At 33.8% G+C, this 26,785-nt stretch overlaps 1 protein-coding gene and 1 long non-coding RNA gene across 2 annotated transcripts; both read right to left on the reverse strand.

The window, feature by feature from the left end:
- Positions 1-1,167: 1,167 nt before the first annotated feature.
- Positions 1,168-8,739, reverse strand: LOC114266184 (NADH dehydrogenase [ubiquinone] iron-sulfur protein 8, mitochondrial). The gene is given in 9 exon segments (XM_082904546.1): positions 1,168-1,539; positions 1,787-1,900; positions 1,969-2,036; positions 2,337-2,406; positions 2,408-2,448; positions 3,352-3,443; positions 3,552-3,605; positions 7,690-7,786; positions 8,462-8,739. Coding segments are annotated over 8 exon segments (495 nt in total). The 5' UTR covers positions 8,516-8,739; the 3' UTR covers positions 1,168-1,539; positions 1,787-1,881.
- A 6,004-nt stretch (positions 8,740-14,743) lies between these two features.
- LOC114266192 (uncharacterized) lies at positions 14,744-15,760 on the reverse strand. Its single transcript, XR_014350256.1, has 2 exons — positions 15,665-15,760; positions 14,744-15,586 (listed from the first exon to the last, which is right to left on the reverse strand). It is a non-coding gene; the product is annotated as an uncharacterized LOC114266192 (long non-coding RNA).
- Positions 15,761-26,785: the final 11,025 nt, after the last annotated feature.

Genomic DNA, 26,785 nt, shown 5'->3' on the forward strand with positions numbered 1-26,785 from the left:
ATTTATGATCTGGAGTTGGGCCGAGGTATCGACCGAGCAGGTTGAGAGCCCAGCAATGCATTGGGCCGAGATGATCGACTGTTCGCCCAGAGAAGGGCTGCCAGAACTTGGGCCGGGCAGAACTTGGTCCGAGTGCGTCCCGCCCCAGACCGTAAAGAAGCAGCTCGGTAAGGCAGAGCTCGGTCGGACCAGGATGCTCAGTCCGAGATTAGCCGAAGCCAGACAAGCCGAGCGACCGGCGCCCGGAATGGCACGGTCGGCCGAGGTTACCGTTTGACCGACGTGAAAGCTGACCACGGGGTGCTTCGGGCTAGGCTTTGCCGAGATGCCGCCTAGCCCGGTCTCCCCTTGGAGTTTGTCAGGGAAGCGCCTGGGTATGAAGCACGGCACGGCGCAGCAACGCATAGGGCAGCTCGGCTGCCGAGCTCCAGCTGTGATGACAGGCAGTTGAGATTAGGTGATGTTCAGTAAGGTTTGTGCTGACAGATGGGATAGCAGAGCCACGTGTCAGGAGATGGCTGGGAGTGGATATGGGGCGCAGAAGGTATATAAGCATGTCTGCGCCCCCCATACGCGACACATGAACATCTCTGTAAGGACTTCTTACACTCAAACACTCTCTCCCTTCTCTCTATCCATCCTAAGGTGTGTGCTAACTTGACCGTCGGAGGGTTTTTCCGACCACACACCGCCGGGTAGCTCACCATTACTTGCTCGCAGGTGATCGGACATCGACGGAGCTCGGAAGAAAGGAATACAGGCTTGCCGAAATATTTGCTCCCCGTACATATATGAAAAACTTAAAAATTGGAGTGCTCATCCTGTAATTGTCATGAATGATTCGGAAAGAATGCAGAAAATTAATCATATCCTACAAATTTGCAAAAAGTCTCGGATCAATGACAAAAAGTCTTGGATAAAAAAGAATGCATAAAATTAATCATATCCTACAAATTTACAAATTTGAAAATGACAATCTGACAATCATTGAAATACACGACATAAATTTGGAATTCATTTGCACGATGAAAGTATCATGTTCAATTTCAGAGACATGTAAAAAAATTACAACTTTTCTAATATATATATACTTTTTTTTTAATCAGTCTTGGATCAATGACAATATTGATGTTCCAAAAAACATATTGCAAACTTTACTCAAAAACATAAAAAGTAAAAAATTATTGCACGTGTTATTTAATATCACAAACAAAAGCTTGGGTACTTCACTTGATAGTCAACATTAACCCATGACATCATGAAATGTTGGGTAGAGAAATTTAACAAAAAGAGTTTGACTGCCTCAAAAATCCAATAGCCAAACAAATGATTGAGGCATGGACAAATCTATTTATTTATCACATTTATCAGAATTCAGAAAAATTCAAGTACAAGCTAGGCAGGAATCAGAGAGTTCGATAGAGAGTTCAATCATCAGAGTAATCAACGGTAAAGGCTCTCCGATCTGAGATTCTCTGCAATTTCAGTTTCCCATCGGTCTCCATTCTTAAGCAACTTCTCTTTATCTTATAGAAGCTCCTACAACAAGAAGGTGTACATGAGTAGCTTAAAATTTCAAGACAAGGCCTGGTTGGTACAATTTTTCTCCCTAGTTGAAGAAAACAAAAGTTTAAAACACTTTTGTCTCATTCTCATAAGCTATAAGTATAGGCTGCATCAAATGTATGGACTCCAAACACAGCTCTAACAAGATGCACCCAAAAAATACATATATATATATATATATATATAGACGCTGGCAATCAAATAAGAAGTGTTCACAAACCTCGTGAGTCTCTGTTGCAAATTCAAAATTGGGTCCTTCAACAATGGCATCAACAGGGCATGCCTCTTGGCAGAATCCACACTAGATGCACTTTGTCATGTCGATATCATACCCCTATGAAAAACAACTTAATAAGAGAGAGAGAGAGAGAGAGGGTAGAACTACTGAGCAAGATCATTTACCTGGTCGTTCTACGGCTTCCATCTTCACGCTCCTCAGCCTCAATTGTGATAGCTTGAGCTGGGCAAATCTGTCGCAGAACCAACATTTCATAAGAAAATGCTAACTAGCAAAGCCATATTAAACAAGAAAAGATGTGGGAATAACATAGGTTTGCATGTGTGTAAAGGGCTCCGGCTGTTTTACCTTGAGCCAAAACAATTTAAAACCAACAAATATAATAATTTTTTTAATTTTTATTAAAAGCTGAACACCTAAAATAAATTTCAATTTAGCAAGCTCGAATTAGAAAGTGGGATAGTGTAGAATCCAAGCTTTTGGTTGTCATATTATTTCATGTAAAATGTGGATAATTAAATTGAACTCTTACAGCTTCGCAGAGTTTACAGGCAATGCACCGCTCCTCTCCAGTGGGCTAACGTCGGAGTGCATGTTCACCGAAAACGAGGGCTCAAAGGGCCTTTCTCAAATGGATAATTGATCTGTGCAACAAAAGAAAATTCTAGATTCTTAGCCCACAGCAACTTATACAGGTCATCAATAATTGAAAAAAGGATGTTGTGCTTATAGAATTAGAGCAATGCTACATGCGTTAAAATTCTTACTAACAATCTTACTAAAACACATGTATAACTATCATTGAATGTTCACTGATTGTTGTTAGGGGTGTGCGCGGTGTGGTTCGGACGGTTTAAGAATAAAATTACAAACCGAATGGCGGATTGACAAATTATGGTTTGAGCGGTTTTGAGGGAATTGGCGGATTGATAATATTTTAACCAATCATCAAACATTTGCATAATATATAACACTAATTTACATAATATTTTTCATATATACAACACAAACTAATTTTACATATATATTTCATATATGTAACTACTAATTTGTAATAAATTTCACATCTTAAATCTTTTTCACACATTTTTACTTTGATATTTCATTAGAAATAAAAAAAAAAATATGTGCATTAAATATAGAGGAACGGAGCGGTTTCGAAAGCAAATTATAAATTTTAAAATTTAATCCGTGGTTAGCGTATAAAGCAGTGCGGATTAATGCGGATCGGTGCGGTTTTAACGGATTGGGTGGTATTTTGCACAACCCTAATTGTCATCATTGCTTTTTTGACAACCAATCATATTTAGCCATTGTACTTTTAGTAAGAGTGATATTGTCTATAGAATTATTCATAGAATTTTTAAATAGAATTCATGACAAGAACGATGTGGCAGTGGCAGTGGCATTTGTGCACATGCAAGTCATCTTCATGGGTCTTTTTCTTTAAAGTGATATAATCCAAACTTGCCACATCATTCTATATTAATTTTCTATAAAGGCGGCTTCTTTTTTTTTGTATAGAATTACTATTAGAAAAAACTTACAGTAACTTTCGGGTCAAAGAAATACTTGAGCGTGAGCATCAGACCACGAACCATTTCAGTGAGAAACAAAGTATTTATGCTTCGTTCAAACACTGGAATTAGTAGGAGATCATTAGGAATTTTAAACCGCATATTGAAGTAAACGTACTAGATTCAAATTGCTAAGTGAAGTGGTCGAATCACTCCTAAAAGAGTATTACCAGAACCCCAATCCTTAGAAATCTCCTTAGCGAGTTTCTCCCTTTCTTCATCATCTGGAGTTTGTGGACAAAGGGAAAAGAAACAAAAAAAAAAAAAAAAACCATTTGATCATCCATAATATCATCAAACAAATAAAGGCATTCCAATCAGGACTCTGCAAGCATGCAACAATCCATTTAAGGAATTACATGCCTGAGAACTATGTGACAGAGCAATAAAGCCACATAAAAACCGAAGTACCTGAGAAGACCTAGATATGTAACCCCACCCCGATGAGGAAGTGGAACAGATATGGGTTTCCTTCCCCAAACCTGTCCTACAACATCCTCATCCTGATTATATTTGTTAAATCTCTTTCTTTGAATACAATATATATATATATATATATAATTTAATTTTCTTAATAAAGTAATACTAAAACATCAAAATATTACACACAAAACTAAATTTTACTTCTTTATCTCTCATCTTACATTTTTAAACTCTTATCAGTCATTATCCATAATTGATCATATCATCTCTTACTTTTGTTATTCCTAAGGTTACAAAATTAACCCATCCACGCCCTAACCCCCCACCTCCTCGAACCCCCAATATGATTGAAGGCGGGGGTGAGCCACTACAAATCCATCACCACACTGCCCCATTGGCATCCACCTAGGTGCAACTTCTGTTTTGGGAGTTAATCTCAGGATAACTTTAAAACATGGACATATTTTGAAGTCATTACAAAAATGGCATATGGATCAGAAGGAAACATTTGAAACAGGTTATCTTCGGTTAGATAGATAAGCACAATTTTTTATTTTTTTTAATTTATAAACTGGGTACAATAGCCAATACACTGACCTACCTACATGTCAAGACAGAAACACAGAATCAAAGAAAAAGCAACCTGCGTATTGAACATAAAACTGCATACCAAACATGTTTTTGTTTTTGTTTTTACCAATAATCAACTGTAAACGTTACCAAACAACACCCAATAGATGTTATAATGAAAGTGGAGTGAACATCAATGAACTGATTAGAAAAGCTGAAATACAGCAAGCCTTCATTTTCCAAACACCTAGCATAATATGATATAGAAAGGACCTAAGTAACCATCAGCACATGACTTGATACCATAGTATTTTTCTGATGCTCATCAAAGTTGTCAAAAAATGATATCACATCACAAATCAAACTCTATGCTGTTTGAACAAATACTAAAAGGAAATACAGAATAATAAGCAAAATTCCCTAAATAAATTGCAAATATGATACACCAGGAGTCATATTCATTTACAACTCACAAGACAAATTAACTTCCAAATATTCATTTGCTTAAATCTAACATAAAATTATATTGGCAAAATATTTTGGGGAAAAAATTTACAGGACTGTGATATGACATGCTATGATGTATGGTGCAAGATGTTGTGAAGTTAAGAAACACCATAAGCAGAAAATAAGAAAATTAGTATAGCTGAAAAGATAATGTTGAAATGGATGAGTGGGAACAAAAAAAGGAAATGAATCCTTTTAAGAGAACTTATAAGTAGCACCAATTGAAGTAAAAAAATGAGGAAAGTCATTTAAGATTGTATGACCATGTGCATCATAAACCAATTAACACACTTGTAACGAAAAGTGGTTTGATCCACGTAGAGGGTAAGAAAATAATTTTTTTTAAAATGTCAATGAGAACATGGATTGAGGTAAGCAAGGGCAAGCTTAATATAAACTTAACTAATAATACAACTTCAAATAGAACCAATTGAAGAGGATAAATCCATATAGCCAGGCCCAAGAATTTGGAACAAGGGAAGGTCAAAATGCTATTGTAACCACATTTGGGTACCATCTTACATGTTGACATGGTGGGGTACAGCCAAGGTTTTAAAAAGCGGCCGTAACCGTTACGTAACGTGATGATTACCATCACCTGTTACGGCCGTTATATCAGTGTGATAGAAATTTACATGTGCAACGGTCGCTTCGGTGTTGCGTAACGGCCGTAGCGGTCCCATAATAGTTGTAACGGTTCGTTACACACCATTACACCCTTTAACAATATTCTAAATAGTTTCCTTTTCCCAAAAAAAAAAAAAAAAAAAGTTCACAAAAAAGTAACAAATACTCAAGTAATCTAAACCCAAAGAAAAAAATCTTATATGAATTTTTTTGTTTATAATTTTTTTAAAAATTTTTATTTCATTACACCAGCATGTAAAATAAAAAATATATAAACAGTGGTTGCATTTATTTTTATAATCAATTTATGCAATATTTTTTATTTTGCTAATGTGTTGTCTAAAAAATGCCTTTAAAAAATAAATAAAACCAGTAGTTCAAAAATAATTTTTGTACATGGCAAATTTTTATTTTTATTTTTATAATCATTTCATTTAATACTTAATTGTAAATAATTTTATTTAGTTAGCTGTAAAGTGTTGTCTAAAAAAATGCATCAAATAATTTTTGTTTATGGCACAATTTTTATTTTTATAATCATTTAATAATTGTGAATATTTTTTATTCAGTTAGTTCAGGTATTGGTCAAAAATAATTTGTAAACATTTAAAATCAATTATTCTTAAAGTCATTAACTATTGAAATAAAATATAAAAAATTCCTTTTATAGTGATTTAAAAATATGTATATTGGATCATACTTAAAAATTAACAAAAATTGATTAAAATCTATTTTAAACCTCAATAAATGTGATTCTCAAAAGAAAGAAAATATGCGTATCAGTAAGTTTTCTTCAAATTGTGCAAAAAATTAAAAAAAAAATCACAATTTTGGTTATCGTAACCATTATACTATGGCCTTTACACCCAGCAACTGCAACCGCGCCACCGCAACCGCTTTTCAAAACCTTGGGTACGGCCGAGATCTTAAGAGAAGGTTCATAGCGGGAGGGACTCAATCAAAACATCTCTAGCAAACTATGAAGCAAACTGCTTGTATTGCGTCTATCATGTATTTTGAAGCCAAAACTTACATGGCGCTAACCCATCGTTTGACAGGGCCCACAAAATATTAGTGTTGATGCTTACTAGATAAAATGTGGAGTTCATCAAATGATACGAGAGTCATGCAAGGCACCACATCATATGGTACTTAAATGTAATCACCCTAATGTTATTGTTGATAATTAATATTCAATATATACATGTATTGATTGAGCTTCCAACTTATTAAGATTTCAAGTTTTGATTTACAAATTTTGAGTTTAAAATTGTTCCTATGATGACTAATTTCCATAAACCAAATGTTTTAGGCAAGTGCACATGTATGTATTTAGATAATAGGAGTTGTGTAATGCATAGATTCTAATGGAAAATGTGAGGAGAGGGGAAGAAAGCACAATTCCCCTTCAAATTCTAACAAGATAATGAGAGAAAAGAAAACACAACTCTTAATCTTAACACAATAGTAAAACGATAAAATATAACTTCTTTATAAGAATATGTTTATCAACATACTTCTAGAACAAAGTATATGATATATCATGTATAGTACGATACCAACAACTAGCTGCACATGTTTTACTTATTGACTACTAAATTTCTGAAATGATATTCAACAGATGCCTTCTACAATAACAAGCATCCTCATTACTTGGAACAACAACTATGAAACCAAAACATTTTATGATATGACCGCTCCATTAAACTTTGCATGAAATTTTGCACGGGCTTGGCAAGTTAAGAATACTGTTATCAAGCAATAGCCAAATCTTTTAACCAATGGTAAAACTACAAATATATTGTTCTCAATCCAAGTAAGTTGTCAAATAATTGCATAATGGATCTCACACTATCACAAGAGTATCATCTGATGTGGCAAGTCCCTCTATAATTCAAAAAAATCCTAACCCAAAAACTGCAAGTTGATTCATGCAATACAAGTAACATAATGAAGATCAGTCAGTGTATAAGGCATATGTGCTTTCACTATCTCTTTCCGGACTCAAATAAAGATTTTTCCATCCTTAAACACATCATGAAAGCACAATATGTGAACAAATTTTGGCTAATTCTCTCTAAAATATAATATGCTGATTAAGATAACCCTTGCAAGAATGTACTGCATGCATGTACATGTACAAGATGGGAGATTGAACAAATGTGGGAACAGAGTGCAAACCTTTATCAGTAGAAAATGACTGTTTTGTGGCAAATGAACATGTAGCCAATGCCATACCATAATGGTTCGGGTTATGCAATGTTTGTCTGGCCAAGGCCTACATACCAATTCACACAATACAATTTTAGCATCCGTTGCCCATTTGTAATGATGGTGATAATAATAATTAAGATGAATGTAACAGTATTAGAAGCAACAACCATCATGTTAAGGATTCCACTCAATATTGTCTTTAGCCAAAAAGTCACTATAAGGTGTGATATCACTCTCTACTTTTTTTACACATATTTTCATAAAATGCCGAAACGTCAACTAAAATAGCCAATTCCCGTTTGGGGGAACTACCCCAAACCTCTATGCATGTGTAATTTTTTCCTCTTCCCCTTCATTTCATAATTAGGGTTCATATTATCTAGACCATAGGTGGATTCTGCGAGATTTCAGTATCTTCGGTCCATTTCTAGAATCCCTCAAAAAATTAGTTAATGAACAATAATTCGTGTTTGTGGGAAATTAGCAGTCCAAATACCAAATCAAGTTAGAAATTAAACTTATGATTGAAATGACATAGCCAATTGTGAAACCTCAATCTTGATTAAAACATTCGAGCCCTAGAGAATCTAACTAGACTCTATATTAACCGATTTAACAGTACTTTCCCAAATCAAGACGAATCAAAATCCATTTCAGTGTATCACATGAAAATTACCCAGAACAATATATATACATATACACGGGTGCAAACACAAGAGAGAGAGAGAGAGAGGCTTACAAGGTGACGAGAGCGAAGAGCGAAGAGAGATTTGCGAGCTAAGATTGCCGCCATTGCTGATTGATGATGGGCCAATATGAATATGGGGAGGGAGTGAGGGAGGGAGGGGTGGAGGAGTCTTCGAGTCGCGAGAGATTGGGAAGAGCTGAACCCGCCTGAGGAACCACTCACTACCACTTGGGTGTTTTCACGGCCACCATCTCCTTGTTTGGTAAACCCTAAAATTTGGTCGGCCCGGAGTTTACCTTAAAAAAAAAAAAACCTAAAGTCTGGCATTTTAGGTTAAGATTTACAAAAACAAAACAAATAAATAAATAAAATAAGTTAAAATATTTAATAAGACAAAATGTCATATTAAGTTTATAATTTTTTATTTTTTGTGTTTTACAAACATTTCATTGAACTATAAGTATCTTTTTAAACGTAAAAATTTTAGCCTAATAAAATAGTCAAAAAATAAAATAACTTACTAAAATAATCAACTTCCCAAACAAGACCATGTGTTTGGCTTTGGAATTATGATAAATTACACTATTTTTAAAGGGGGAATAACAGCATGTGTATCAGTTAAAAAAAAGTAAAAAAATAACAAGTCAGTCATTAAGATTATAAATTTTAATAATTAAAATATTAACTTTTTAAATAATTTTGTAAATTTTTTTCTCTGCTGCCAATTTAATCGTTTTTTCAATTTTTATATCTTGAATAAATTAAACCTCTCTACAACAATTTAAATATCAACAATATTAAAGACACTAAATTTTTTATTAAATTTTTTTAATAAACACCCACATCTCACATTCATGTGAGTGATTTGATATTTTTTTTTTATATCTTTAGTATTTTTTTAACCATTGTCTCTATATCGCTAAGCGATAATTATATTTAAAATTTATCAAAAATATATAAATTGGGGTTTAAAAAAAAAAGGGATTTTTATTGATAAATCCATTCTAGAGTTGTTATAACCCATTAGGTCCACAAAAGAATATTATAATCTGATTAGTCCCATAAACTTTTCTTTTTATTCCATAAGGTCCATTTTCCTAATTTAATATATTTTCCTAGATTATTTTGCCCCCATATATATATATATATGTATGTATGTATGTGTGTGTACAGTGTTAATACCTATTTACATATTACGTGCCTGTTTACGTGGTTGTTTCCTCGTTGATACAGTTTGGCAGTTTCTATTTTACGTTTTTCTTCATCAATCCAATTCCAAGAGATACGTTTATGTTTTGCATACTCGTTCGAAGGATTGGTGGTGCTAGGGTTTCATTATTGGTGTTCTAGTCTGGTTCTGTGGTTTGCGAGTGAAGATGACAAAGAGGTAGGTGTTCGGCTGTCACATTTTCCGAGCTTTAAGTAGTTCGAATCAGTTGTGTTCGACTTTCTGGAGGATTGTAGGATTGCATGGTTAAGGTTAGTATCAATTTGATTATGAATACATGTTCAGTTCATTTGTATGATGGAGCAGATGCTCTGTTTTTGGATTGATATGAATTGGATGCGCTGGTTTTTCAATTATATGCTTCTTACGTGGTCCTGTGGAGGGGAGTACATTCATATTATGTGAAGAACAGTGTTAGTTCTCATTTTAGTTGGACGTATGCATAATGAGGATCTGTGTAGATGATTTGATTATCAGTATATATGGCAATGTGAATGTTGACATTTTGTTAATGTGGATTATGTGAAGAATGTGGATGTTCTCATTTTAAATTGATGTTTGCTTAATGAGGCTCTGTGTGTGTGATATAATTCAGAGTGTATGTGTCAATGTAAATGTTCAGATTTTGTTAATATTATGTGAAGTTTGTTGATGTTCTCATTTTTACTTTGATGTTTGCAATTTTGGCATCTTGTTAATATAAATGTGAATGTTCACATCTTTGTATTTGTGAATTATGGATTTAGCACTTGAACTGTACACGTAGTAATTTTTGATTTTTTGAACAATGTGATTTTTCATGTCGATTTTGATTAAATGTGTAGTTCTCATTTTACTTGGATGCATGCGTAATGAGGATCTCTGTAGATGATTTGATTATCAGTATATATGTCAATGTGGATGTTCACATTTTGTTAATGTGGATTATGTGAAGAATGTGGATGTTCTCATTTAAAATTGATGTTTGCTGAATGAGGCTCTGTATGTGTCATATAATTTACAGTGTCTGTGTCAATGTAAATGTTCACATCTTGCGAATATGATGTGAAGATTGTTGATTTTCTCATATTACTTTGATGTTTGCTTAATGTTGACATGTTGTTAACAACAATGTGAATGTTCACATCTTCGTATTCTGAAGTATGGATTTAGCACTTGAACTGTACGCGTACTCATCTATTTTTTGCACAAAGTGAATTTTCATATTGATTTTTATTAATGTTCGTTGTTGTGTTTTTGTGTTTTTATAGGAGATGGATACCTTTATGCTGTTGGTGTGTACATATGGTTGCAGTACAACTGTAATAAATGTTGCCCGCGCAATGTGTTATTCTCGTTTGGTGGAGTGTTTGTGTGAGAAATGGGATAAGTTGTCTGCTGGTTCTATTTCACTGTTCTGTAAATTACCTGGGATTAGGAAGTGTGATTTGGACAATGAAGAAGAATTTCAGAACATGTTACTGTTTGCTAAATCAATGGGGGTACAACATGTAGAAGTTGTGGTTGAGTTGAAAAGTGGTATTGTTCAGTCAACTGGTTTGGGATTGGTGCGTGTGGGGATTGAGGAAGAAATTGATGCATTACGAAGATTTTGCCACCATAACGAGAAGGTGTTGTTGTCAGCCCCTTGGGAAAATGGTATTACGCATGTGGGACAACGGTTTGTTGGAGGTGCACAAGAATTTCGTGACGTTTTATGTAAGTACGCCATCCAATATGGGTTTCAGTTTACATACGTGAAGAACGAGACAACAAGAGTTACTGCTGTGTGTGCGATGCAGGAGGAGAGGGGCTACTTGTGGGCTATACATTGTAGAGCACAACGAGCAAATGATTTTTTCTACATCAAGAGTTTTAGTGATGTGCATACGTGTGGTACGGATGTCCGAACATCGAAGAATCCGCGAGTTAGTTCGGATTTGGTGTCGAGTACCATATCTGAAATTGTGAGGGACAAGCCATTGACTCGGCCGTGTGATATTGTGACTATTTTGAAGAGGGATTATGGGCTAGATGTGAGTTACCATGTCGTATGGTTGGCTGTGGAGAAAGCAAAGGCTGGTATTCATGGAGATCACTCATTATCGTTTGACCAGCTACGGTGGTATTCGGATGCTGTGATGCGGTACAATCCGGGGAGTTATGTCAATATTGACTATAATGTGAGTAGTCAACAGTTTCGGCGTTTCTTTGTGTCATTCGCTGCGTGTATTTTTGGGTTCAATTCTTGTCGGCTTTTATTATTCTTGGATGGAACATTCCTCAAAGGAAAGTACAAAGGTCAGCTACTGGCGGCAACGGCAAAAGACAGAAACAATGGTTAGTATTTTTTTTACCTTTATATTCATGTCAATATTCACATTGACATACATAGTATGGACAAATGAGTGATGGAGAAATTATAAGTATTGTGAACATTGACATTAGTATGCACTGATGTGAATGTTCACATCTGTGTCTGCTGATGCTTGTAATATGAACATTCACATTATTCTACACTGATCCATTCACATTATTATACATCTGTGCCTGCTAATGATAGTTATGTGAACATTCACATTCACATCAGTGTATACTACTGTCAGTTGATCCGTTAATGAACAGTACTGTGAATGTTCACATTATTAATTGCTGAACAATCAAAAATGAATTATTGATGGTCGTTAATGTGAATGTTCACATCATTGTTGTTTATGAACTTGAATCCAGAAATAACAATAGTAATAGGGCAAGGTAGATATAAACATTCACATGACCTGTTTCGTTTATATTGTTTTCTATTCATTTTGGAATACTGTGAACAGTTGTGTATTGGTGTTGTGTTGTAGGTCTGTTTCCTGTTGCATTTGCGATTGTTGATTCGGAGACCACGGCGAATTGGTCGTGGTTCTTGCATGAACTTGGGAAGGTTGTTGATGGTAACCGCCAGATTACTTTTATTTCGGATCGTAATCTTGGCCTGTTAGAAGCTATGCCGAAGGTGTTCCCATCGGCTCATCACGGTTATTGCTTACAACACTTGAAGAGCAATTTAAGAGACCGGATGAAAGGAATTGATAATGGCTTCAGGGATCACCTAGTAAGTAGTTTGGGTGATTGTGCTTATGAGCCAACTGTGGTAGGGTTCCATGAAAAGCTTGCAAAATTAAAAGAGGAGGGTAAACAACGAGCACATGATTTTTTCAAGGACTTGGCACCTGAGCACTGGGCAAATTCATACTTCAGGTAATAATAGTTTCATAAAGTGTTCCATTTGTCAATTCAGAATGGTAGCGATGTGAATTATCAGTTAGGAATTGTAAAAATCTTCCAATTGTGTTTTATGTTCAATGTCAATGATGTGAATGTTCACATCTGAAAGTAATAACTGATTTGAATGATGTGAATGTTCACATCCGTTGTCATATTTTGCTGTTGTTAACATTCACATCATTCTGTCATTTAAGTTGATGTTAGTGTTCACATCTGTGCATCGTGTAAGTTGATGTTAATGTTCACTGCGAATGATGTTAATGTTCACATCAGTCAACGTGAATGTTCAAACCTGTTAACTTTCGTGTTGTAAAATGTTTGTGATATTGTGCAGGGGCATGCATTATGGGGAGATGACTTCCAATGCGGCGGAGTCATTTAATAACTGGATTAAAGAAGCGCGTAATCTTCCTATCACTCAAATGGTGGACACAATTCGTACTCAGTTGATGCGGCAAATGTCTGCACGGCGTGATCAAGCAAACAAATAGAATGAGCTTATTTGTCCTACATTTGAAACAAGGCTTATGGATTCGTTCAATCACAGCAGGTCTTGGCAAGTTAGCAAAGCCAATGAGAATGTGTTTGAAGTTCATTCGATACCATCTGTTACTGTTGATGTTGCGAGGCGTACATGTTCGTGCTTCAAATGGCAAATCAACGGATTCCCATGTGACCATGCTGTTGTTGCCATTCAGAAGAGCCGCTACAATCTTAATGATTGTGTGGAACATTACTTTCATGTACAGACATATCGTGGAGCATATTCGGGTGCCATATTCCCTATACCATTGGTGGAGAAGCCGTCTTTTGATCCCATGGACTTTACTATATACCCGCCAACTGTGAAAAGACCACCCGGAAGGCCGAAAAAGAATAGGATCCCATCAAGGGGTGAGAAACTTAAGCAAATAAGGTGCGGGAGATGTGATAAGCTGGGGAGCCATAATCGGAAGTCATGCAAGGAGCCGATATAGGATGTACATTTTTCATTTTAACGTTGTGTTTTACATTGGATTCTTATATTCATTTCTGAAATAAGATTGTGTTGTGTTGGCAAGCAAAATAATGGTTTGGCAAACTTAGTATTTCATTTGTGCTTTTTCATTTTCTTTTTCTGTATGAAACTGATTTTTTGTTAAAGTTGTAATGATAAATACATGATGTGGACATTCACACTTACGTAAACGAATCATATTATGTGAAAACTTGCACATGGGTTGGACGTTTTTACCTTATTGTTGTCAATGTTGACATGAATATAAGATGTGATGTAAACTTTTACATGCATGAAGATTGACATGGTGTGAACATGTACAACTGTTATGAATGTAAAGAAATGTGAATATTCACACCTGTTCATGTTACCCATAATGATGTCATGCAAACAATGTGTACATTCCTGCACAAGGTATGTGTATTACATTAAAAACTGGTTCCACAAATCGCATCAAATATGCTCATCACAACACGGCATTATGAATATCATAAGTGAGTATGAACATTCACATCAGTGTTGCAACTGTGAACAGTCACAGCTGTAAACATTAGTGCATATGAATATCATAAGTGAATGTTCACATTTGGCAGAGAAGAATGTCATTTACAATTGCTATGAGCAAGAACAAATGTGAATATTCACACATGTGTATGTGATCCGTAATTATGTCACGCAGACCAAGTGTATACTCCTGCACAAAGTATGTGTATTAAACAACAGTCAGGTTCAAACATTCGCAGAAATTACTCTCACAACAATACAGCAGTATGCATATCGTACGTGACTGTGAACATTCACATTAGTGGTACAACTGTGGACATTCACATATGTAAAACATAACAACACCAAAAGTAGTTCAAAATTCGCAGCTGCCTTTTTCCTATTAACAGATGTTGTATCACTGTTTTACAATCAGTTGTTGTGTCAAAATATCAACGCATTCCATATTAACATTCAAATCGACTGTTGGTTAGTTCGTAGGTGGACACCCCCCACCTATAGGTTTTAAGGAAGCTCTGATTTCTTATGATTCAAAAAATTATGCACTAACAAATCTCGTAGTCCACACCATTCTGCACTACTGAGGCTACCCATAATTTCTTCGTGATATATGTGTGCCCGCATGATGTAACATACTGCAGGTCCGCAGTCCACTCTGTAAATGCGAAATGGTTTTGATTAGCAGTTGACATGAATATTTGCATAATGGTTATGGAGGATTTGGAAAAAATGTAGTGAGGCTTACGAGTCGTCGCCTTGCTGAGGACAGACATCAACACTTTTGGTTGGTTGTGCTGGATTTTGGCCTGCTAACTTAGTGTATAGCGGTGATGACTCGCCAATAACGCTCACAACATGCTCAATGTACTTCCTCTGTGTATGGAATTTCAAATTAGGCACCAACAAACATATGTGTGTGTACAGTCATTTAATGCACGAGAACAAGTCATGTTTGTGTTGAAAAATAGCCACTTACAATTTCCTGTGCTTGGTCGATATGCGGGTCATGTATGCTTGTTCTTGGGCGCAACGAGTTGTAATGCTTCCACAAATTGTCTTTAGCATCATACACAACTATCGTCCAGTGGTACTCATGATGTAATGGGAATAGTAGGTATCTCTCTCCTTGGTAGTTTTTGACATGTGCGTCAATGTGTTTACTCCTTTTGCGAGGATGGTACTCTCGTATCACTTTCTGTACACATTTGACAAATAATTAATGGACTGTGAAGTTTCACAGTCACATTACAAGTAATGGAATGATAGATTTTACCAAACACATGCTCGTGAAGATCAATGAGGCTTCATCCGAAGTTGGGTTGACTACCTTTTGTTGTTCATGCAACAGTTCAGCATATGCATCTATGAGCTGCACAAACATGGGGTCATATTATATAGATTTTGTGGATGTGAGTATATGTGTGTCTGTGTGTGCATATGCATGAAGAGTGAATTATGTTTGTAATGGCATACATTGCTGTGTATTGATTCCTCCTTGATAAGGTTGCCAATGTCATCAAAATACACAAGTGTAGCCTTCGAATCTCCTTTCCACACCAGCAGCCTGTGCATTATTAACAAACCAATGTAAATATTCACATTGCATATATCTGAACAAACCAAAAAAATTGAACACAGTGAGGAATATAGACTATTACGGAATGTGAATGTTAACATTGGATGTTTGCACAGTCACTTACTCATCGCCTCCATTTTTTTGTAAAGCTTGGACCTTTTGTTTGTCATGTTTGGACATCTTGGCCCAGACTTTGAACTTGTTGGTAAAGGATAATTTTTTTGGCTGCTTCACTGGTGGGTGTTTCTCCACATCTTCAACCATTTCGACTGGATGGGGCTGTTTTTGGCCAAGTAAGTCTGGGTATTGGAAGTCAGGCAGGCGATGTTCTTTGCGATCTTTTTCCTTTATACGCTTGACCCTAGAAGGTGGGCTGATATTGTGTTGCATTGGGCTAGGGAGTTGCCTTTCTGACATAGCCTGTGTGACAATGTAGACTGACTGGTCATCGTAAAGATCCTGAAGAATTGTTTTATCGCATTCTAAGTCGATGACCAACTGCGTTAAGCGTTTGATTTCTTTATCCTTCTGCTCCATGCACTTCTTCATTTCGATATTCACGTTGGGCGAGCTGGACTGGTTAAACAATCCATGTTCAAGATCAGCTATGACTCTTGCCCTCAACTCCCATGAAAATTGAAGGTGTTTGTACTTTGCTTCCCATTGCCTTATGATGCCCCAAGCCTTCCGATTTTCTTGGATAAGCACATCAATGATATCAGGTTGGTTTGTGTCTGGTATTACAATAGCTCTGTCATAATGTTGGTTGCTAAATGGAATGTGAATGTCCTCATTACTGTCCTTCAGGTCGACCCCATCCCCAGAAAATTGGGAGTTGCTGCCACTGTGTTGTTCTCCCTTGATGTCAGAAAGGTTGGGAGATGTTCTGCCTGGTTCATAAATTTCAGGCTCCACCTTCAATGTTTTACGCTTGAACTTTTGTAATTCTGTTGGGATTGCAAAGAGTTCACCGGCATTAACCTGAAAATGAAAAAATTATGTTACTTAACGCATATATTTGGGTGGTGTTATAATGTGAATGTTTTGATCAGTAGTTGAAGGCCCTACCTCATTAAAACCCAAATCAGCTAAAGAGATGGTTTTCATCTTCTTCTGCAAAGCAGTCAGATCCCACTTCACACAACGAGGAAAAACATTGGGTCTGTGAGGTTGTAGGACGGTTGTGTGCTCACACAACCAGTACTTCAATAAAATAAGAAACGCATATTGTTATTTAGCATTTGTAGAGTAATGGCAACCTATGTGAACATTAATCACAATGGCATTGTTGTGAACATCCCAGTAGTACATTATCATTGAATGTGAACATTCACATCTGCGAATCGTGAGTGATGTGGCACTGTTGTGAACATTCGTAGTAGTATGTTATGAGTGAATGTGATCAGTCACATTCACTGCTTCAGATGTGAACATTCACAGTAGTGAAAACATAATTGCCTACGGAGCAGTGTGGTAAACATTCATAGTAGTACATTATCATTGAATGTGAACATTCACACTGTTCACATTTGAATCACTGATGTGAATGATGACAGAAACATAAGTGCTGTGGCACTGTTGTGAACATGCACAGTAGTATGTTATGAGTGAATGTGATCAGTCACATCAGTGGTTCAGATGTGAACATTCACAGTAGTGAAAACATAATTGCCTACGGAGTAGTGTCGTAAACATTCACAGTAGTATATTATGAGTGAATATGGACATTCGCATCAGTGATTCAGATGTGAACATTCACATCTGTGAAATATAATTGCCTACGGAGATTCACATCAATGGTGCAGATGTCAATGTTCACTGTTGGCTTAGATGAACAACACTGGAGGACATGTGAATGTTATTATTTGAAAACATAGGTACTTACCATCAATAACATGACACAGCCGGTGACTTTTGTTGGATTTTTGTCATTTTGGAAAATAGACGATGTCAACATTGTCCTAATTTGCTTGGCCCAATCATATTCTTGCATGCTTTCCAGTGGGACCATATGTGCGTAGTAGCCCCATCCTATTGTCTCTCCGCTTGTTGAGAAAAAAAGCTTCTGGCAAGCATACATGCACACTAGTCGGGCAACTTCTTCGTTGTCATCTTTCTTTTTTCCTTTCAATGCCTCGGTCAAAAGGGTGCGTATCCATTTTGAAGTCAATCGGCTGACGTTTTTGCATCTTCTGTTTACAATGTCAGTCTTTGGTTTCGCACCGTATGATATGTCCATCGGCTTGCTGCCACAGTCCACACCGAAAATCAGCTTGATGTCGCTGTTGTGTATTTTCATCTTCTTCTGCCCAATGTAGAAGGCATCTTCTGAAGCTTGGTACATTTGTAGTACATGCACAACAACATCATCATACTTCATGCATTTATCAAGGTCGATTTGATTGTTTCTCAATGCATCAAACAAATTCCAAAAAGGTGTTTGTCGAAGGCACCGAAGCTGTGCTTCTGTGAACTTGGTGGTTTTCATTAATTTGACCAGTCCGGTCATATTAGATCTGTAGTTCACATGGCGCATGTCGACATTGGTGCAAGTATTTGTTTTTGGGGTTTCTTCCTTCACATGGGACTCATCTCTTTTTCTCTTTCCAGTTTTCTTTTGTGCGACATCTGCAAAATGGAGCATTTAAAAAAAATTAAGTGAAGGCTCATGTGATTAGCATAGTGGAACAGATGTGAACATTCACAGCATTTCCACTTATGTGCATGTTCACAGTTGTGTGCGTGGGTGTGAATCACCAGAGTTTGTGTGTAGTTGTGAACATTCACATAGGTACATGAATGTGTATTTCGACTGTGTCACGACAAACACAATGAACATATCGTGTCAGTGTGTGGTAAACAATGCATTTTTATACAACCATGAACATCATTGAAGAACATGTATAAAATGGTGAATCAACTTATTGGATCACCATTAACAATCAACAATACCAACAAGGCAAACATTCGCAATAGGGGGAAAAGAATCTAATTATCCCTATTCATTGGCCCAATATTTTTCAATCCATGTGAATGTTCACAGCATATAACAGCAGCACCAATAATATGTGATTGTCCTAAAATTTTCAGTCAGTGTGAATGTTCACAGCATATAAGAGCAGCACCAATAATATCTGATTGTCCTAAAATTTTCAGGCAATGTGAATGTTCACATCATAGAACAATAGCACCAATAAAATTTGACTCTCTGAAAATTTTCAAGCAATTTGAATGTTCACAGCCTAGAACTACAGCACCAACAATATCTGACTATCCCAAAATTTCCAGGCACTGTGAATGTTGACAGCATAGAACAACAGCACCAATAATATCTGACTCATCTAAAATTTTTCAGACAATGTGAATGTTCACAGCCTAGAGCAAAAGCACCAGTAATATTTGATTGAACTAAAACTTTCAGGCAATGTAAATGTTCACATCGTAGAACATTAACACCACCAACATCTGACTCTCCTAAAATTTCCAGGAAATGTGAATGTTGACAGCATAGAACAACAACACCAATAATATCTGAATGTCCTAAGTTTTTCAGGCAAATTTTTCAGACAATGTGAATGTTCACAGCCTAGAGCAAAAGCACCAATAATATTTGATTGAACTAAAAATTTCAGGCAATGTGAATGTTCACATCGTAGAACATTAACACCACCAACATCTGACTCTCCTAAAATTTTCAGGAAATGTGAATGTTGACAGCATAGAATAACACCAACAATATCTGAATGTCCTAAATTTTTCAGGTAAATTTTCCAGACAATGTGAATGTTCACAGCCTAGAGCAAAAGCACCAATAATATCTGATTGAACTAAAACTTTCAGGCAATGTGAATGTTCACATCGTAGAACATTAACACCACCAACATCTGACTCTCCTAAAATTTTCAGGAAATGTGAATGTTGCCAGTATAGAACAACAACACCAACAATATCTGAATGTCCTAAAATTTTCAGGCAAATTTTCCAGACAATGTGAACGTTCACAGCCTAGAGCAAAAGCACCAATAATATCTGATTGAACTAAAACTTTCCTGCAATGTGAATGTTCACATCGTAGAACATTAAAACCACTGACATCTGACTCTCCTAAAATTTCCAGCAAATGTGAATGTTGACAGCATAGAATAACAACACCAATAATATCTGAATGTCCTAAAATTTTCAGGCAATGCCAATGTTCACAGCCTAGAACAAAATAAACCAATAATATCTGATTGTCCTACAATTTTCAGGCAATGTGAATGTTCACATCTTCCAACAACAAGAACAACAATAGAATTGGCCAAAGAGTGTCAATGCTTGTGAATTTTCACAGCATACAACAACAACACCATTAATACCTGATTACTCAAACATTTTAACTCAATGTGAATGTTCATATCTGTTACCAACAGTAACAAAAAAAGAACTGGCCAAAACATTTTTGAAACCATGTGAATGGTCACAGCATTGAACAACAACGGAATAACATCTGGAATAATTTGATTATCCAACCATTTCCAATCAATGTGAATGTTCACAGATTTCAATAACAACAACTACAACCAGAACATTTACGAATGTTGACAGTTGTGAACACAATGTAATGGAAACTGTAATGTTTTTGAGTGCAAAAATCAAAAAAATTAGGGATTACGATTGAGGGGTTCAAAATGAATGAATGCTTACGTTTTTTGCCCATTTCGACGACAAAGATGTTGAGACGAAGGGGCGATTCGACGAAGGAATGTATACAGTTTTCTGGGCGTACGAACGACGAAGAAGATGATGAGACGATGTGACGATCGAACGAAGACAGTCTTCTCGGCGTAGGGATGGGGGAGAAGATGATGAGACGATGCGACGATGCAACGATGGAAGGAATACAGTCTTCTGGGCGTTGAGGCGATGTGGAATATGGTTTTGGATTTCTGGACTATAGAGGTACTGTGCGTGATTTCCTGTGCAAGAATAGAGAGGGGAAGAGAAACAGTTATTAGATTCAAAGAGAGAGAGAGAGAGGGGCGCGTGTTTTTTTAGGACTTTTTTGGTCTTTTTGTATGAAATGGACCTAATGAAATATTATAAAACAGTATGGGTTTCATGGAACAACACTTTTAGATAATGGATTTACTAAAAAAGCTCTCAAAAAAAAACTTACTATATACATATTTTAATTATATTATACTATCAATAAGAAGGTAAAACTATATTATAATAAGAGGGGCGGTTTGGGTGTAGTGAAGTGCATGTTAGGAGTACAAAATTAAGATTAAAATTATAAAAGAATTATTACATTTTGTCAACTCAGATAACACTAGGGAGATACTTGTTATTCCAAAAATCTTATGTAAGGTCTTTGCAATTTCGTTAAGCTTCTTACAGTAATATATATTATTTTTTAGTGTTGTTTAATCTTTATTTTAACACTTTGTATTTTATATATTCTTAGAAATGCCCTGGAAAAATGAAATTGGTGTAAAAATAATTATAAAAACATTTAAAATATATTTTTAAATTAAATTATGAAAGATATTTTATTTTATTTATTTTTTCACAAAATAGCGATTAGTATACTAATAATTATATTACAACACATGTTAACATCTCTTTAGTATTTTTTTAACCATTGTCTCTATATCGCTAAGCGATAATTATATTTAAAATTTATCAAAAATATATAAATTGGTGTTTAAAAAAAAAACTTACTATATATATTTTAATTATATTATACTATCGATAAGAAGGTAAAACTATATCATTATAAGAGGGGCGGTTTGGGTGTAGTGAAGTGCATGTTAGGAGTACAAAATTAAGATTAAAATTAAAAAAAAAAATTATTACGTTTTGTCAACTCAGATAACACTAGGGAGATACTTGTTATTCCAAAAATCTTATGTAAGGTCTTTGCAATTTCGTTAAGCTTCTTACTGTAATATATATTGCTTTTTAGTGTTATTAATCTTTATTTTAACACTTTGTATTTTATATATTCTTAGAAATGCCCTGGAAAAATGAAATTGGTGTAAAAATAATTATAAAACATTTAAAATATATTTTAAAATTAAATTATGAAAGATATTTTATTTTATTTATTTATTCACAAAATAGCGATTAGTATATTAATAATTATATTACAACACATGTTAACATCTCTTCGTGAATTCGAACTTAAAACTTTACTCAACTTAGTATTTAACGCCCTTTCTACGATTGCTTAGGCAATTGCCCAGGATTAAATGAAAAGCTCAAAAACAAAATTATGATTTTTCCCTCTCCTCATTTTTGCCTATTTTTTTCTTCTCACCCCCCTTATTTCACATTGTTTTGCCATCCTTCACCTTAGCCATCCATCACAATCCTCACAATCCCCTCGCCATTAAAATTATATGACCCACTAAGAAAAATCTAAGGAGCATTTAGTAAAGTTTTAAAATTATGATTTGATAATAGAGTTATATTTTAAGTTTACGAGTTTTGAAATTATGATTTAAAAAGATAAAATTTGTTTGATTATAAGTTTTGAATTGAGTTTTAAATTTTTAATGTGACATATGAAATGAGAAAAGTTGTTTGGTTATGAGTTTTGAAAACTTAATTCAAAAACTTATAACTTATAACTAAACATACAACTCAAAACTCTATTGAAAATTTTATTCAAAATTCATAATCAAACTCTTTTTAAAATTTAATTCAAAAAATAATTTGTTATTTTGATCTAAAAAAATAATTTCTATATTTAAAAAATATAAAAAATAAATATAATTTTTTTTCGAAATAACAGGTGGCGATTGACAATTGCCAAAAAAAAAAAAAGTACTATTTCGGTCAGCCGACCGGACATTTGGAGGAATGTTCGGGGGATGACCCAAAGCGCAAATTCAAAAATCAAAAACTCACACTGGCAAACATGCATTGGAATGTGTTTTCAAATGTGGCGTTAGAATGAATTTTTGAAAACTTAGACCAAATATAAAATTAAAATGTAGGGATAAAATTATAATTTAAAAATTATACCAAACACAGCACTAATCAATTCATCTAATCTTGTTGTCATCACTAACCATAGGATGTATTTGATTGGACAGACTAGATAAGGGAGGATTAGAATCTATGGAACTTGAGTCCTGAGACTGTGAATCCCCCGAACTATTTGGTTGGATTGGATATGTATCCCGTGTTTGTTTTTTCATGGAATTAGATGTCTAAAAATGACTATTTTTAGTGAATCCAACGTTTGCTTGGACGGAATGGATATGATAAATGAACAAAAGGCTATTTTACCATTTTTCAATTATTTACTAAGTAATAGCAATATTAAACATATCTTAATATTTTAATTATTTTTAGCTAGATTAAATAAAAATTTGTTTTATTTTATTTTTTACACAATTAAATAAATTTATTTTTTAAAATTAAATAAAAAATATCAATAAAAAAATATGTTATTTTTTAATTAAAATTTTAAATAATTTTTTTTTAAAAATAATAATAATTAAACAATGGAATTAAATAAAACATCTATTAACATTCAAATAATGAAATTAAATAAAATATAAACAAAATTTTAAAATAAAACATCAATAAAATATCTATAAAAAATTAAATAAATAAAACATCAATAAAAAGTTAAATAAAATTATTTTATTTTTAAATTGAGACATTTAAATTTTATTGAATTTTACTAAATATAATACATAATTAAATAGTAGAGGGTCAAAATGGTCATTTTACTACCTAATCCCAACAGTAAATAATCCCTCCAAAACTCCTCCCCCCGCGCGGGATAGTATAATCCTCCATATGGGGGATAAGGAGTCCGGCGAACTAAAAAAAAAACAAACGATGGACTACTCACTCCTTCGGATAAACAATCTAAATAGTGAATAGTCCTCCCCTTAATCCCCCAATCAAACACAACTTATGTTCACTAATAATGGCCTTACTGTGAATACATTAGTTCTATCAAATCTTATTAGCTCATCGCGGTTGCAAATCCTATCTTTGGCAATGTTGGTGTCGGCAACAAAGAGATTTTTTTGTCAACTCTGGTCATTTTACTCTTAAGTTTGTTTGAGTTTAAGTTAAGAAGCATAGATACGGATACGACACGATACAGATATAGATACAGATACAGAGATACGGCAAAACCTAAAAAAATAAGATATCGGTATGGCTAGGATACGTTTGTGAAAAATATATTTTTTAAAATTATTAATAGTGAGTTACATATAAGTTAAAGAATGTTGAGAAACCACAATGTAATTTTATAATACAAAATACTAACTTTTAAGAATTTTGTATTAATTTAAGCTAGTAGCTTATTTACTTTTTAAATTTTTAATAAGTCTTGCAAATATTTCATTTCAATATCAAGTTTAATATATTTATATTACAATAATAGAATAGTTCACAACTTGTCCTTATGCTTTTTTCTTTGACACTGGTGAAAAATATTGTATTCAAGTTTACTTGCTTATTTATTTATTGATATTTAATTTTACCATTGTTATATTCTCTTGTTAATTCTTATTTTCTATGTAGTTATAGAGGACATGCATGAAATAATTAGGATATATCAATTTGATAAATTCTATTATTTAACTCACTACACTCTTCTTATCGAAGAATTTGATAAAGTATTAGAAAAATATTCTTATATTTATACTTGCAATTATATTATATTACTATGCTAGAGATGTTACAATTCTAATTTTATAAAACAGGTAAACATGACTTGGAGTATCCGATACTTCAAAACTAAGTATCTGATACTCCAAAATTAATAAAAAAATAATTAAAGTATTTGATACTTTTAATAAGTATCCGATACGTATTCGTGAGTATTCAAAGAATATCGATATCCGATATAGATACGATAGAGATACATCATCCTATTCGAAGTATCTGTGCTTCATAGAGTCTAAGAAAACGGATTGGAATGGATGGTCAGGGTAAAAAGGTAATGGTAATGAAGGGGCCAAGAAAACGGATTGGAATGGATGGTCAGGGTAAAAAGGTAATGGTAATGAAGGGGCTAAGAAGGAATATGAAGAGTTTGGCAATGATAGAAAAATGTACGAGGGAAATGATCGACAATATGGATAAAATACAAAAATGAAACTATTACACTTTTTATCCATAGTGCAACTAAACAAATATGGTCCATTATATTTTTTTTAATTTTTTGACATCAAACTCCATTTCTTAAATTTTTTAATATGTATTTTAAAATTAATTATTAAATATTGTAAAATATATAAAGCATAAGAAAGAAAGAACAAGGTTAGAGATTTAAAAAAAAAATAAAATTTTTTATACAATATTCACATCCATGCGCACTCATTTAATTATTTTGTAAATTTTTTTAGTATATATATACTAGTGTATGCCTGTGTCTGAAGGCACAGTGTAAATAATGTTACGATTAGAAAATAATTATAATTCCAACACTATTTAAATTTATTTTTTAATTTGATAAAATCATAAATTTATTATAAACTTTTAGAGTTCTTTCAAAACTCCTCACAAAAACTCGCTTTTGCTTATATAATATATAGCTAGATAGATAAATAGATGTGTCTGGCATACATATAATTTCCACGGGCATACATATAATATTACTTTTTCTTATATAATTATATGAAAATTGTATGTATGCCCATAATGTCCTAGTGTATTACGGGCATACATACATTGTATGAAAATATGTGTGAAATATATTGAAGAAAAAGAAGAAAATAAATAAATAAACAAACAGAGAGAAAAATAAAATAATAAAAAGAAAAGAGAGAAGAAGGTGGGATCATGAGATCATTGAATGATGGGTGAGAAAAAAAAAAGAGAGAGAGAAACAGGAAAGTATAAAATATATATGTAGGATATTTTTTAGAAAAATATATCTCAGCCATTGTTTTATAATTTGAGCAGATCTGAGCCATCTAAATGTCCTAATAAGACAAAAACATGTTGAAGATTCAAAAATCGTCATGCTTTATTTAAACATGTAGAAAATTCACATAAGGTCTAAATTTATGAAATTTATCAAGTATTTGATATATTTAAAAATAATAATTAATTGTTCAAATTCATTTAATTTGTGGACTATAAAATTTATTAATTTAATCTCCACTATACACAGTAAAATCTGACTCTTTATTCTGGGATCATTGATTTTTCTATATAATATGAATAAAAATAAGTGAACAAAAAGGAGAAAAAAAAAACAAATAGAGAGAAAAATAAAAATGGAAGAAAATAAAAAAAATAAAAAGAAAAGAGAGAGGAAGGTGAGATCATAGGATCATGGAAGGATGGGTGAGAAAAAAAAAAGTAAGAGAGAGAAACGGAAAAATATAAAATGTACATGCAAAATATTTTTTGAAAAATATATCTTAGCCATTGTTTTATAATTTGAATAGATCTAAACCGTCCAAATATCCTAGTAGGACAAATGTGTATATGACAAATTCAAAAATCATCTTATTTTATTATAACCATCTTGCTTTATTATATAGATATATTTTGGTCTCTAGTTTTTTTTTTTTTTTTTATATATATATAAATAATTTGTCCCCTTAATCTTTAGTTTAAAAAAATAAAAATTAAAAAAGATTAATGTTAGACACTCTAAAAATTATACTAAAAGTTTTATATAGGTGTAGAACCCACACAATATAAGTCTTATTGTGGAACATTTAATAAATTTTTTAGAATTTTTAACATTTTTTATTAAAAAAACTAAAGATGAGAGGGAGAAAGAGAGAGGGAGGAGAGTGTGAAACTTTTACATAGTCATTGGATGGAATTGGAAGACCAAAT

The sequence above is a fragment of the Camellia sinensis genome, chromosome 2 (assembly GCF_055761805.1).
Source record: "Camellia sinensis isolate YWXY chromosome 2, ASM5576180v1, whole genome shotgun sequence".
NCBI classification, from domain to species: Eukaryota; Viridiplantae; Streptophyta; class Magnoliopsida; order Ericales; family Theaceae; genus Camellia; species Camellia sinensis.